General features: G+C 30.5%; 1 protein-coding gene across 1 annotated transcript; it reads left to right on the top strand.

Annotated features, from left to right (window-relative positions):
• The first annotated feature begins 2430 nt into the window (after nt 1-2430).
• On the top strand, nt 2431-5388 carry LOC140818355 (probable pectinesterase 53). The gene is made up of 6 exons (XM_073178288.1): nt 2431-2915; nt 3725-3914; nt 4058-4264; nt 4573-4808; nt 4914-5154; nt 5336-5388. The coding sequence occupies exons 1-5, from the start codon at nt 2485-2487 to the stop codon at nt 5059-5061; spliced, it is 1212 nt and encodes a 403-aa protein (XP_073034389.1). The 5' UTR covers nt 2431-2484; the 3' UTR covers nt 5062-5154; nt 5336-5388.
• The last annotated feature ends 11108 nt before the right edge of the window (nt 5389-16496 follow it).

The raw sequence follows: 16496 nt of genomic DNA, 5'->3' as shown, positions 1-16496 counted from the left end.
AATTACATCACAAAGGCGGCTTGAACCAATAGTGGATGCTGAGGCACTCCCATAATGAAATTGATTGAGCTCGAATAGCAATATTGCAAGATTAATCCTTTAATTGTTATAAATTATCTGCTTCATGTCCTTATTCTTTTGTTAGTATGAGACAATCTTACATATCTTTATTCGTGATACGGGTCAATCATACATATATTTACAATAAAAAAATAATATTTTAGAATAAAAATAATGTTTTTTTTTATGAGTGGCACATATAGAATATACGTCTCACAAATCTGACATATTAGACCATCTCATGATTAGAGTTTTTATGTTTAGATTTTTAATCATTGATGTTAACAGAAGGATATAATATCCAATGATTCGTTCTAAATCTAATACTTTTTCATTGGCCAGATCTTGATTTGTTCTCTATCAACCATCGCTGTATGATGATGCAATCACATCTTCATATTTCTAATAGTGACAAATGGGTATATAATTATTATTTTGAGTAGGTAAGAAGGTCTCACGTTAGACGAATCAACTATACTTATATTTATAATAAAGAATAATATTTTTGATATAAACAAATAAATTTTTTCATTAGTGACCCAAATAAAAGATATATTTCACAAAATTAGCCTATCAAACCGTCTCACGAGAGTTTTTGTGTATTATTTCTTACCAACTTAACATCATTCACTTGTAAGATAATTTTTTTCAAGTTTTAGTAGCACTTACCCCAATTTTTTTGTTCTCTAAGGCCATCTACAACAACAAATCTATTTTGGTGTAAATTTTACACTAAAATAGTGCGATTTTTGCACCAAATACAACATTAATCTCCAAATCATTTATTTCAAATCTTACACCAAAAAAAATATTATCGAAATATTCATTAATTATTAATAATAACATAAATAAATAAATATTAAAAAACAATAATTAAACATTTATTTGTAAAATTAATGAATAATTATCATGAATTTTTTATGTTTATTATATAATTATTAAATTATTAAAATAGGTATTAAATTATTATTTACACATTATTAATAATTATTAAAAATAAATAATTTTATTAAAAAAATGAAAATTATTGCACCAAATTTGATGCAAGAGAGCGGCCCTATTGATATAAAGAAAAAACATTATTGACAAAAAAAAAACGTAAATTAAGAGAATCAAAATAGAGAATACGCATCTGATTTTGCACTTACATGTTTTCGAACTGGCGAGGTCTTACAAAGAAATTAATAGTTTGATTATAAATCATTCGCACTTGCTAATTGATATTATCTATGATTTTGCGATCCAACAGAGTTTTAAATTGTGTAAACGAATCGATTCGGCTCAAAAAATATTTCATTTCAATTCGAGCCGAACTCGAACATGTTCGAATTTTTTCAGAGCAGAACTCAACCCTGAATTATTTTATTTAATATTTCGCGAGTCATATTTTCAATCTGTAAACACATTAATATAACATTTTCGATCCCTATATTTTTTTAAAACACAATATTAGTCCTTATCTTACGATGTCATGATAAAATACTTCAAATATGTTTACTTCACCAATAAACACACAATCTCCTTCCATTTTTTACTTTTCGAGTCTCTTCTAATTTTTTAGTTTTAAGCTCACAAAATGAATTAACTATTTTTTTTAAATGTAATTTGTTAATTTTTCATTTGTATTATTGTAGTTAATTTACTATATATATCAATCCATTAATTTGTATGTTTTCTGATTAGTCTTTTTTATTATTATTAATATCGACGTGACATCGAAAAACAACGACGTATCACCAAAATTGTTGACATAGCGAATGATGTTGCCGAGTTAACACTCCAATAAAAAATGACTAAAATCAGACAAAAACTTGTGTGAGGCGGTCTCAAGGGTCGTATTTTGTGAGACTGATAGTTTATTTGAGTCATCCATGAAAATGTATTACTTTTTATGCTAAAAATATTACTTTTTATTGTGAATATCGGTAGGGTTGAGCCGTCTCACAAATAAAGATTCGTGACTTAATCATAAACTTATAATGAGTTGAACGATATCAAAAATTAAAAACATTTATAACGTCAAGTGCGGGTATACTCACCCCCGCACACAAACAGCACGCAGTCACGGGTGACACTGAAACCCACAACAACAAAAGGCAAAATATAGGACACGAAACCCTTTTTATACGCCAAATAAAGCTCTAAAAAGTGCACTCGTGCGAAGCCCCACATTCCATTTACGTACTTTGCACCGTCCGTGACCCCCTCAATCCCACCTCACGATCCCTTCTCCGATCAAAAAAACAAAACCAATTTAATCACAACCATCTTTTTGTTCTATAAATATAATCCAATATATATCGACCAATTTAATAAAGATATACGGATAACCAATCTTTAGTTAGTGTACCACATTCTCATATATAATTTCCCCCCTCGAAGCAACTACTCCAAATCAAAACACCATTTTCTCTCTTGAAAAAAATGTCGAATTTCAAGCAAATTTCGTATTTCACTTTCCTTTTTCTACTTGTAAATGCAAGCCACACACTTTGCCACTTGAAGCAACCGCAGCCAATGAAGCGTCATCATGCGGGGAAGCGAACGAAAGCCAACGCGACGCAAGAATGCAACACAGAGAAAAGTCATGCTGGCCGGAAGCAAATGAAGGTGAACGCGACAGTACAAGCACAAGTACACTCGGAGCAACAATTCATGAAATGGGTTAGCTTTGTTGGGAAGCACAAGCACACCACTTTCAAAGCTGCGAAGAATAAGGTGAACCCTTCGTTTACTCTTACGGTCGATAAGAACGCTGCGCTCGGGGATTTTACTTGTATCCAAGACGCTATCGACTCGTTGCCGATGATCAATCTTGTCCGGGTTGTCATCAAAGTTCATGCAGGAGTTTACACGTTAGTATTCATGTTTCTGGCTTTGGTCGTGTGTTCGATTCTCATGAATTAATGTAATAAATATTTATGTAACAATACTACGTTGATTTTGTTAGGCAAAAACTTGTGTGAGACGGTTTCACGAGCTTATTTTTTGATACAGATATCTTATTTGGGTCATCTATGAAAAAATATTATTTTTTATGTTAAAGATATTATTTTTTATTTTGAATATCGGTAGCGTCTACACATCTTGTTATTATCACACATCGTATACACTATCTGTCGATCTGGTCAAATCTATATCTTTTTTTTTTTTAAAAAAAGAAAATTTCTAAAAAAGTAATTTATTTTTGTCTTTTTACACGTGCTTATTAATGTTCTTTGTATTTTGTTTTGAACTCGGACGGAGGATGGGGGGAACAGTGTGTCAAATTTGTTTTATTTTGTGTTTAAAACGATCTCAATAATAATAATAATAAAAAAAAGGAAAACAAATTATCTTAAACTATTTATTTCAATTATTAAATTATTACAAAACTATTGAATACATATTATATGGTTTAGTTACTCGTTACTAATTAATTTGACTAGCAATGGAAGGTTAGTCTATGTTATGTCAGAAGTGTTTCTTCCCTTATTCCAATATCATTATATCACGTGGATTCCTCGTATGTTTATAGGAGTTGACATATATCTTGATGATCCAACGATTTACATTTACTTGCATAATAAAGAGAGAAATACATCATATGTAACTTAGAATAATTCAGCAAGTAATTGCAATTAAATGAAAATTAATTAGATATATGAATATGACTATGCTGCAGGGAGAAGGTGTCAATACCAGCAAGCAAATCATTCATAAGCATAGAGGGGGCAGGAGCCGACAAAACAATAATTCAATGGGGCGATACTGCCCAGACAATTGGCCCCATCGGCAAGCCTCTCGGCACATTTGGTTCCGCAACTTTTGCAGTCAATTCTCCATACTTCATAGCCAAAAATATTACCGTCAAGGTAAATGATCAATACTCCTATATAAGATTAAGATCGAAATTTGATTTGTTAGAGTTCCAAAATAGGACTAATTTCGCTATTTTTCCTAATGGGAATCCCGTTTTTAGGTAGCGATTAATTATTCTATTGAATAATAAGTGCAGAATACGGCACCGGTTCCCCCGCCGGGAGCGGTCGGGAAACAAGCGGTAGCGTTTAGAATATCTGCGGACACTGCTTCGTTTGTTGGTTGCAAGTTCTTGGGTGCACAGGACACACTATACGATCATTTAGGAAGGCATTATTACAAAGATTGCTATATCGAAGGCTCCGTGGACTTCATCTTTGGGAATGGCCTCTCCATGTTCGAGGTACGTAATTACAAATCATTCTCTAAAATCAATTGATTTTGTTACGTCCACGTGACGTATGCAAATCAAACCACATGTGCTCGGTTCTATAATTGGTACCGTCAAATTTTTGGGTCCACACTCACCACCTAGTACTGTTGCAACTATTCCGCTATGGTCCATTGAAATGTTCTCACTCCATTAATGGTGCATCTCTCGCATTTTAACTTAATTTATTATGTAATTCCTAAGAAATAGAGTATTTGGATCGATGCATGGTTGGTAGATATATACACACACTAACAAGTAGAGGTGTACGTACGGTGCAGAACTGTGCCGTTCATGCGATAGCAGGTGCGATAGGAGCAGTGACAGCACAAGCAAGAAAGAGCATATTAGACGACAGTGGGTTCTCGTTCGTGAACTGTAAAGTGACGGGGTCAGGCGCACTGTACCTGGGGAGAGCATGGGGAGCCTTCTCTAGGGTGGTCTTCGCCTACACATATATGGACAATATCATCATTCAAAAAGGATGGTATAATTGGGGAGATCCCTCCAGAGAAATGTAAGTATATATTCTTAATTTACATATTAAAAATTCTCCTAACTTTTTTTTTTTTAATCAACCTTACATTTACATCCGTTAACTTTAAAAATAACATATACCCAGGACTGTGTTCTACGGGCAATACAAGTGCAGTGGAGCAGGAGCAAACCATGCAGGGAGAGTGCCTTGGTCCAGAGAGCTGACTGACGAAGAAGCCAAGCCTTTTATTTCTCTTACATTCATCGATGGATCCGAATGGGTCAACATATGATCATCGATCATGCTCATGTATGATAATGATGTTGATAGCATGCATGCATGGTTGTGCATCAAATTATTAGATCAGAATTTCTTAGATTTATTTGGTTAGTTCGATTATGGGTGTGGGGGCAGTGCCCACACCCCATATGAGTGGTTGAGATTCCATCTCATGGGGCAAAAAAAAATTAAAAAAAAATAAAATTGGGCCAGAAAAAATTCTGGCCCTTGGATGTACCCCTGCAGGCACTGCCTGCAGGGGTAGGATGAAATAATCCGATTTATTTTAGGTTCAGAAGATGTAGTTTTACATGATGAGTAGGTAGTTTTCATGCTGTCATAATCTGTACAAACAATGACTACTTGATTACATTGTCTAATAATATTGCCACGATTCACAAATTCATGAAATCCGACTGTATTTTCCTACAATTGATATCAGAACCAGTTAATTAGTTCTCGTGTATTCACATGAGACGCTCAATATATGTGTTTGGACTAAAATTAAATTTTGGCCCAAGCCCAATAGGATAAATTGGTGGACGGAATTAAATAGCAGCCCATTAGTTACTTGAATAATTTGAATCAGTTGGTTGCCGGTAAATGAAGAAATGGAGTCGGACAAAACATTATGCAAATTTCAGTCTTCATATTTACGCATTGTTAGAATTTAGAAATCTTATTAGGTTTTTCAATCTTCCACGTCCTCTTCATTTTTAGGAGTAGGTCTCATGTGAGACCGTCTCACGGATCATAATCTGTGAGACGAGTCAACCCTACCCATATTCACAATAAAAAGTAATACTTTTGCATGGGTAACCCAAATAAGAGATTCGTCTCACAGATACGACCCGTGAGACCGTCTCACACAAGTTTTTGCCCATTTCTAGTTTCTTCCGGCAAGTTTTAATGTATTTTAATGTTTGTGTAAATTCCTACTAAAGATAAAAAAATGTCAGTAGATTATTTCATCAATTCGAGTGTTTTAGTGTTATATTTTATTAGGATATTAGAATCGACAATCAAATTTTATATACATTATCGCTTGAATGATTAGAAGTTATATTGTTCGCATTTTTTTTTAACTTAATTAGCACTAGATATACATTTCAAGACAAATTATGAGTTCGTTTTATTTTCTACGACGAGGTAGAATTAGCACAAAAAATAGAGAGTTGAAACAATCCGAAACTGGTAAATATTTTGAGTTAGCACGGTTTATGTATAATTCCAATTATTTATCATTTTTTAAAGAATTAATTGCAATAAATTATGCAATTTAATCTTGGTGTCAAACTATATTTTAGGTAATTAAAGTGGAAGTATACATGTTTTGCTTTATTATATATATATATATATATAAACACACACACGCACTTAAATGAATAGCACATGGTGACTTTGCCTGCCCTACAAAGATTCAAGATTGTAAAGTCCAACCACCTATGATCCTTGATCATGTAGCTCTTAATATGGTATTCAACGAGGTGAAGCTTTCAATGTATATAAATATTAAGTATCTTTTAACCACAAAAATTCATATGAGACGGATTTTTAATCTGATCAACTCATAAAAAAATATTATTTTTCACTGCATGTGTGAACCAGATCGACTCATCTCACAGATATAGATTTGTGATACCATATAACATTAGACTTTCTAATCCTTAAAAGTAAGTGTAAAAACACAAACAATTAAAATTTTCCGCATTGAGGGAATGCCGTTTTGATATGAATATCGAGAATGGCCATTCTACTTTTTTTTAAAGAAACATTTTGAAATCATGATATATAATATATATATATATATATATATATATATATATATATATATATATATATATATGCACGTGCATAAATTATAGGGTGAATTATATCTTTGGAAAATTGGATCTGTTCATGATAAAAATTTGAAAGGAAAAGAAAATGTAGACATACTCATCTTAGGCCATCATCCATGTTTCCAACGCTCACATGCATGCACGATCAACTAATTCTTGCTTACTCCACATTCTCTACAGTTGTCACCTTATCTTAATATCATTATATATGAGAAAAATTTCAGTTTTAGTGTTTTTTCGTCGAGTTAGTGACATGAAATTGAAAAATGAACGTGTCAAATAAAATTGTTTACATGTATGTAACACGTGGACATTACGATAAAAAGTGATTAAAATGCACAATAATGAAATAAGACTGCGAATTGATGATTATTGATCAAAATTTTAAAAAAAAATTGTAAATTACAAGATAACTTTTCATATATAATACCTTTTATGGTATGAATTGTTCCCATTTCTTCTGTTTCACAACCCTCCAACAAGGCCATCACCCACCCACGCCTATCATGCCTGTCTGCATCTTAAAATATGACCCAATCACTGTATCTACACCTAGCTAGCTACTGCCCTATATATATATATATATATGGCCAGGATATCTGTACTTAATAACCGACGCTAAATATAGCATCTGTCCAACAATTTCATGGGGACTCCAACTTGATTCTGAATATTCTTTTTGGGCGTAAAAAGAAAGAAAGAAAGAAATGGGGTTCATATATAACTAAAAACTGGGTTTCTTAATTTATCTCACCAAATATCATGACATGTTTCCCAAAATGGAGCTGCTGGATTTTATTTCCATCCACCCTTGAAATAATGTCTGCATGTGTACGTTGTCTGTGGAGTAATTCCCCTGCAGGCTTCTTAGTAATAAATGTTCATAATTAACTATAAAATTAATTATCGGCATGTTCTATTCTGAGAGACTGTGCATGTGTGGACCTGCAAATTAAAGAATCCGTGTCATGGCTTCGCATTCGATCCAGTGGACAAAAAAGGAGCAGAAATACCTTCGTCAACAAATATATTTGATTCCATGCATTTTTAATATACACCTTAGCGTCTCTTGATTGTGTCTCCCCAAGGGGCGGATCCATGATTCAAAATTATTTGGGGCTGGCTCCGTCCCATGTCGTATTTAACAAAAATAAATAATTAACTAAAAAATTAAAATAAATAATATGTAAACATTGACTTCATGAAAACATAGAACAAGAGTATTTAATAATTAATCTATACATCTATACATATTATAAAAGTGTGAATCAAGGTCAGAGTTTTTTATTGTGTATTGTCAACTTTGTCCTTAGTTTGTACATAGAGGAAAAATTTAGTGAGGATGTTTTTGTCAAATCAGTTATCATGATTCTATACATATTATAAAAGTGTGAATCAAGGTCAGAGTTTTTTATTGTGTATTGTCAACTTTGTCCTTAGTTTGTACATAGAGGAAAAATTTAGTGAGGATGTTTTTGTCAAATCAGTTATCATGATAAGGACAAAATTGGCAAACTACATTTATGCTAGATAATGATCAAGTTGCCAAAAAAGCTGAAACTTTAAAATTCTTTTATTTTTATTTTCTTATAGATGAGTTGAACAAACTTTTTTCATAAAAAAATATTAATTTGAAAAGAATGAAATACAAAAGTATATTAGTTTTATTTATTTATTAATAGATAAAGTGTGAAAGAATTTTTTCACTAAAAGTTATTTTTTAGAAGATTAAAATTATTCTTTTGTTTTATTTTTTCGTAAATAAAGTGAAAATATTTTTTCCACAAAAACTTAATTTGTATAACGATATGATGTTAAATATCTTTTATTTTATGTTCATTAAGATTAATTTTTTTTAAATGAAGAATTAAACTAATGAAGCCAAATAATTAAACTAATTTTGTTTTTGTTTTAACAAGGTTAGTGTCACGAAGAAAGTTCCGATATTTAATTACATTTACAAAATTATACAAGAATTATCAGATATAATCCTAATAAATATTTCATTGATATTTATTTTATCTATATTTCTTTATGAAAAAGAAAGTTAACTAATATTGTTCAAAGCGTTGGTTTATTATGAAAATTCAACGATATAAGATTGAATAATATATTTGTATTAATTTTTGTTGGGTGCAATAATTGTCCCTACTTGGTAGAGCGATCGAACCATGATACTTGAGCTGCTGTGTGGTTTAAAAGATTTGAGTTGCACAATTACTACTAGCTATAGCTTTTGGTAAAGCGGCAAGCGTTCGGTCCTACAATTTGGTATCAGAGCCAAGGTCACGAGTTCGATTCTCATTGATTGCATGAAAAGCAATTATTGGGAGGGAGATTGTTGGGTACAATAATTGTCCCTGCTTGGTAGAGCGATCGAACCGTGGTGCTTGAGCTGCTGTGCGGTTTAAAAGATTTGAGTTCCACCATTACTACTAGCTATAGCTTTTGGTAAAGAGGTAAGCGTTCGGTCCTACAATTTTAACTATATTTTCCTCTTTTTAAAGGCTAGAAACTATAACAATTATTTTATGAGAGATTCTTGCAATTAACGAATGTTATTTTTATAAGAGATATATATTGACAAATCTAAATTTTTAAAATTATAATAAATAAATTTTCTATAAAATTTATTCATTAGCAATACTCACTGCTTCTCCATAGACAAAGTCAAAGTTGTTTGGTTTTTATTTACTTGTAGATGAAGTGAACAAATGTTTTTCACAAAAATATTTGTTTGAATGTGATTTATTTTATTTTGTAGATTTATAATCTTTTGAATGATTTTATATATGCAAGAAGTTTATCTTTAATTTGGTGAGGATGTTTTTGTAAAATCAATTATTATGATGATGTCAAGATTATCAATCTACGTATACTAGGCAAGGATCAAGTTGCCAAGAAGATGGAAACTCAAAAATTCTTTGGTTTTTGTTTTCTTGTAGATGAATTGAACATATTTTTTTTCCGCAAAATATTAATTTGAGAATATTGAAATACAAAAAATCATTGGTTTTATTTGTTTCTAGATGAAGCCAAAATAATTTTTTTCCCAAAAAAATTAGTTTGTACAATATTGAAATACCAAAATTCTTTTGTTTTATTTGGTTGTAAATATAGTGAATTTTTTCCACAAAAAAACATAATTTGTGTAAGGACATGATATTAAATATCCTTTATTTTGCATTAACTGAGAATAATTAATTTAAAACGACGAATTAAAATAATGAAGCCAAATAATTAAATCATGTGGGTTGGTGTTATGAAGAATGTTCGACGGTTAATTATATTTTACAAAAATGATACAAAGCATTATTGGATATAGAAGGAAGATGACCTTATAAATATTTCGTGAGTATTAATTATTCTATCTATTTTTCTTTAAAAAAAATCCAACTAATATTTTTCAAAGCCTTATTTTATTATTAAAATTTAACAATATATGATTGAATACATACAGTTTTACTAATTTTAACTATTTTTCGTCTTTGTAAAGATCATAAACTATAACAATTACTTATTTGATGATCTTGCAGTTGACGAAGATGTATTTTTATGAAGGATGGATATAAGTAAAGCAATTATAGATTTATGTAATTTGAAATGACATGTCTTTTAAGGTAAATTTTTAAAATTATTATGAATAAATCTTTACAAAAATTCTTCATTATTGCTCAATATTTCTCATTATGAGTTATGATTGAAAATAAGAAAGGTCAAATTTATTTGTTTTTATTTGCTTGTAGATGAAGTGAACATGTATTTTTCACAAAATATTGAATTGAATATGATTTGTTTTATTTTGTAAATCTATAATCTTTTGAATGAGTTATATATGCAAGAAGTTTCTTAGAAAAAATTAATATATACAAATTTAATACTTCCAATAATATAGTATGAAATATAAAAAAATATATGTTATCGTAATTTTGAATTTTTGTATTTAAATAAAATATTGCATAAATATGTTATATCATTAAGAGTTGAACATTTTTTTATAAATATAATAAAATATTAATTAAATCGTATTTTGTCAGTTGTCTAGAAGATAGAATAACCAAAATTCCTTGATTTTATTTGCTTGTAGATTAAGTTAAAATATTTACAAAAAATAAATATAATTTGTAGAATACTGAAATAACAAAATTCTTTGGTTTTATTTGCTTGATGAAACAAACTTTTTTTTTTTTTTTACAAAACACTTAATTTGTGTGGAGATTTGTAGAGGAATCAACTAGAGAAGAATATACATTTCTTCTCATAAGATTTGCTAATGAAGATGTCGAGAATATTGTTTTTCACAGAGAAGAAAAACTGATGACAACAAAAAATCATGAAAGCAATATAAATTGAAAATATGAAATAAGAAAACATTTGACGCAATAATTTAATTTAAGGTTTAGAATATATTATCTATATTATATTTTTATTTTTCATAAATCAATAACACATGGTAAAATAAGTGGTCAACGATATGTATTATCTTTTTTTCTTCTCTCAAATTTAATTTTAATAACTATTGTGATATCAATTTTATATTATATTTTCTCCAATGTCTAATTTATACAAAATTATAATATTTATTACTACTATGTTTTTCAACAATTATTAATTTATTTAGATTGCACTTGGATAAATTGATTTCAAATTTATGGATTAGAATTATAATTTTCTTGTTAACAATGAAACAATATATCAAATCTTGAATATACACATTACTTATTTACATATTATTATTTATATAAAGTAGAATAAATTTCAAATAATTAACATTATTATTGGGTGGACTTGAGAAATATCATAATTAACATGAATTACTACTATATAAACATGAAATGAGTGGATTTGAAGTTTATGATGTTACTTTTCTAAATAACAAAAAAACATTTGAATTTATTGAAATCCATCCATTCAAGAATAACCTTAGATTTATAACACATAAAATTTTAAACAAATATCTTTTGCACTCATTTTATAATACATGTAGTACAAATTATATTACATTGAATTTCCTACGGATAATGCTAAAGGTACAACCAATATATCGTACTGCGATATTTATAACAATTATATCGCGAGATTTTGTTATTATCTAATGTGATTTTATATTTAATTTATCATGAGATTTTTATAAATGAAATTTCTGTATTGATTTTTTTTGAATTGTAAGAATTATTATACAAATTTGGTTGCACATTTAGCATTACTCATTTTCTATCGACTAATATAGCATAAAATCATTAATATATAATTTTTTTGTAAATTAATCTCTTCCGATCTCATTTCTTTAACAACAATTATTGATAATAGAAATGTATTTTCACGTGCGTCGCACGTGTCTTTACCTAGTACCTTCAAAAACATGGAGATAAAACACTACTGAAGTTGTGCTATTCAATTCTTCTTAGAATAAAACTCATTAATTATTAAATCATTATCCATTTTTGCAACCAAATCTCGTTCGATGTAGATTACCATAGAGTCTTCGAAAAACTCTGCTTCCATCTTGTTACGAAGAGCTGTTTTAACAAGTTTCATTGCTGAAAATGCTCGTTCCGCTGTAGATGTAGAAACAGAGAGAGTTAAAACAAGACGAATCAACCTGCCAATTAAATAAATATATCAGATTCGATAACTAAGTAAACGACGTAGATAAAAATATATAAATCATCTGTCAAGCAAATCGTAGGTTAATTCCTGACTTATTTGTCTCAAATAATCTCCGACATAATTCAGAAATAGTTGATAAATTCTGAAATATTTCATGGCCAGCAACATCAACTTTATAATGATTCAATTGCATTCTCAAGTGATGCAAATCTTGTGAATCGAAACCAAGATAATAGAATTTTTCATCAAGTCGATAGATATGATCAACATTAAGAAGATTAAAGTTTTTTAGGTTCCAAAGCACAACTAAGTTTAAGAAGTTCAACTGTCTCATTCTCGAATCTATTATTAAGCTCTTCAACTTGAAAATCTATTGCAGCTGTAAATATATCAACACTAAAAATCGACAATCTCCAATATATAATCTGAAAATTCGAAATAATGTTCAAATAAATTCCAAAAAATTATCAATATCATCAATCAGCTCAAATATAGTACCTACAATCAACAATTTAATATATATCAATTATCGAAATTCAAAAAAATCAAAATACCCAAATTTCGAAACACTAAAATTGAAATTACCTTTAAAATTTGAAATCTAACTAAGAACAACAAGAACGAGCTGTAGAAAGTCTAACACTAAAATTTCCTCATGATTTTCGGTGAAAACGACAACCGATGAGCGACGACTGATTTCAAGACGACAAAGAAACTTTGAAAATTTGGTATTAAAAGAAAACTTATGCCGTGGGATTTCCGAATCTACAATCGATTTTGAAAACTGGCGACCGGTGATAAAGTTACGGCCTATTTAAAGTAATGAAAATTGTGATCAGGAAAGAGAGAGAAAAAACAGATTGGACGTTGGGCTAATCAACAAATTTTTTAAAATAAAACATATTTATTTTTTTAAATAAATATTAGGTGGCCAGCCCCACGTATAGCTCCGCCCATATGTCTACCCGATCGGCGCAGTGAACAAGACACCTATTATTTCTAAATATTTGTTTCATCTAGTGTTTGACTCACTTTTATATATATTTTTATGATTTTTCATAAGTATTATAATCACGGATCGAATCGGGGATCACATCCTATTCGGATAATAAGTACTTGAGGTGAACTTCTTCGAGGACTTCTCAAGAAGCATATTAAGGGACGGACGTACGTCCATATGTTGATTTTGAGTTTTAGTTTGTTTTTTCAATTATCATTCAAGTTTGATAGTTTTGTGTTTTTGGTTTTAATATATTAGGGGAGCCTTTCTAACAAAAGTTTTACATTAGAATTAATGTTTGTAGGACTATTTTTCAAAGTATCGAATCTTTTGGATAATATTAATATATATTATCTTGATATTATCATAATCTTTAAGCTTTTTATGTTTATTTTATTCGAACATTTCCACAATATAATTGTTTTGACTTTACATTTTATCAGCTTCTAAAACAAATAAAATATAGGATTTATAAGTTGTTTTAATTAATTTTAGCTAAATATATAGTAAGGTCCTCTTAGATCGGTAATCAATTACTTTGGTCGTGTTACTCCTTTTTCATGTAAAGTCGAGTTTGATTTGGTTTTTGTGTATAATTTGTTAGATAAATTAAAGCTTGACGAATGATAATTAAGTTAATAGTATATGAAACTGGAAGGGAATTATTCCAGGGGCCAGGGGAGGTGCTGAGGCGCCTAGAATTGGTGTGGAGGTACCCCCATATGCATCCTGGAACAATCCAGGCTGCAGGAGTACTAATGAGGGTTGCGCCCGTGAGTATTCATGGATTTTTGTCACCAAAATGTGTTTCTTGGTCACATTTTCGAGATTTGTGACTTAAACATCAATCAATCTGAATGAATTAAGACAATGAGAAACAACATAACATCAACTATGAGAGGATCAAACAAATTAAGGGTATTTGCATTCATTTTGAACTTATCTTCTTCTTTCTTCTCAAAAGGAAGTTCGCTTCATTTTCTGATTATGTAACTTGTGATTTGTGGTGCTACTATCACAAGTTTGAAGTCGTTATGGGTTGATATTATTTTATTTGTCTTGGAAAATTAATGTTGTGGAACCCGGACGCTAATCAAGTTCTTAATCATCATTGGGACCAATTAATCAATAATAAAACAGGGTCTAAATTTTTTTTTTTTTAAACTGCGGAACGTAGTGATATACAACATATATACATATCAGTATATAAAATACAAATCCTGTATTTCAACATTTATTCAAACTAGGGTTTAAAACTAAAGTCAAGTGTTTAACCATATATCTAGTCCAAGTCCGGTGCCACCACTCTAATCACGATCTAACTCTTCATCTCCTCGACCCTGGACCTGTCCCACCTGTTGTCAAGTACACATACAGACAAGACAACAGCCGGATATACCGGTGAGAATATAATCCCTAGTATAAATCAATGAAACATGCAATCATATAAATCATATAAAGCATGTAATCAGGTAACATGAATACGTATCAAAATCTGAAACATAAACAATATCAAATCAAACTGTCGACATCAATCATAATTCAGACTACACTCAATCATAGTCTAGGGATCCCGGTTTCCAGATGTGGTATTCCTATATCGAATTCCGTAAAGGATGGAACCATAATCTCTATTACTCGATATAACCAGTGCCCTGGTATTCCTATATCGAATTCCGTAATAGAAGAATTCCAATACCCTTTACTCGATATAACCAAATATGGTGTTCCTATATCGAATTCCGTAATAGATTCCATTACTCGATATAACCAAACATCCAGTGTCCTGACCTAACCGTTAAGGACTGTAGCTCTATCGCTAGCATCCTATCTTGAGACATCGTGCAATGTGCCGTGGCGATACCACCACTATCCGGCACTTCTGTCACAAGATAACTTGTCTAATACCTGTCATCTAAATTCAAGAGAACAAGTACATTAGCCAATTTAATGCAAATATCCATGCAATAAAATAAAGTATGTGATTTAGGGAAACCCAAGTCTAAACCGACTCAAGTCCATCTCCCAATACCACATTGACTTATACCTTTCTTTCGTCGGTTTCTGGCTCAGTCGATATCCTGAACTCACAGCCTGTCTGGCAATGACAATATCAATAATCTCATGTCAATATACCGTTCAACTCAATAACAATCTGATTAATCTGGATTTAATTCAAATCAACGGTATAACGGTACAATTTCAATATCCCCGTCAATACCAATTCAACAGATAATAGTTACAATCCATAACTCATATCCAATACAATCCGTAATCCTGTCACAATTCAAATCTGTCCGGTATAGATCAATATACCTCAGAAATTCATAACAATTACATAATCAGTCCGTTTCTTAATCTGACTTCGATTCTACGATGTCTAATATGTCAAGAACATCATATAGGAATTCCATTCAATTCTGACAATATCATAATTCTAAAACATGTCAAAACGTAGTAAAACTTACGTCCAGTTGTAGCCTACGTTGCCAGGAACTCAATACCGAAGTCGGATTCAAAATCTGGTAACCGAATTAACCAAAATCACAATTCTCGCACAAAACCAAGTTTTGAGAATTTTCTAAAGCTTTCTCTCGGTTTTTCCTTGCAAATGTCGAGGAAATGATTATTATATACATATCAATTGCATGGCTAAAGGACAAGTGTCCACTCCAATCAAATATTGCACTTTAGCCCCTGAATTCTTCACTATTTGCAATTCAGTCCTCAAAACTCTTTTTAATCTCATTTCAATCCTAATTAATTACCAAAAATCATGGAATTTAACTCCTCATTCCAAAATTCGTAAATTAAATAATCTCGGATTAAAATGATATAATCTCGGGCCTTACAAATGTGTACGTTGAATGCAAATGAATGGAGTCGTATCCATAGAAGATGAAAAGCCATGCATGAAACGATGCATTGTTTCATTTCATTCAATGAGGCCAAGTCAATGAATTGTGGTTGAAGAGTCACATGGCAATTTTGCCGTGC

This window comes from Primulina eburnea, chromosome 17, assembly GCF_022965805.1.
Source record: "Primulina eburnea isolate SZY01 chromosome 17, ASM2296580v1, whole genome shotgun sequence".
NCBI classification, from domain to species: Eukaryota; Viridiplantae; Streptophyta; class Magnoliopsida; order Lamiales; family Gesneriaceae; genus Primulina; species Primulina eburnea.
The sequence above is the reverse complement of the archived record's forward strand: the minus strand, read 5'-3'. Positions and strand labels throughout refer to the sequence as shown.

What these genes read in the sequence shown, in the direction of transcription:
- LOC140818355 (XM_073178288.1), top strand. Translation starts at nt 2,485, where the DNA reads ATGTCGAATTTCAAGCAAATTTCGTATTTCACTTTCCTTTTTCTACTT. An exon ending in GTTCATGCAGGAGTTTACAC is followed by an intron (nt 2,916 to 3,724) that starts GTTAGTATTCAT and finishes ACTATGCTGCAG; the next exon opens with GGAGAAGGTGTCAATACCAG. An exon ending in CCAAAAATATTACCGTCAAG is followed by an intron (nt 3,915 to 4,057) that starts GTAAATGATCAA and finishes TAATAAGTGCAG; the next exon opens with AATACGGCACCGGTTCCCCC.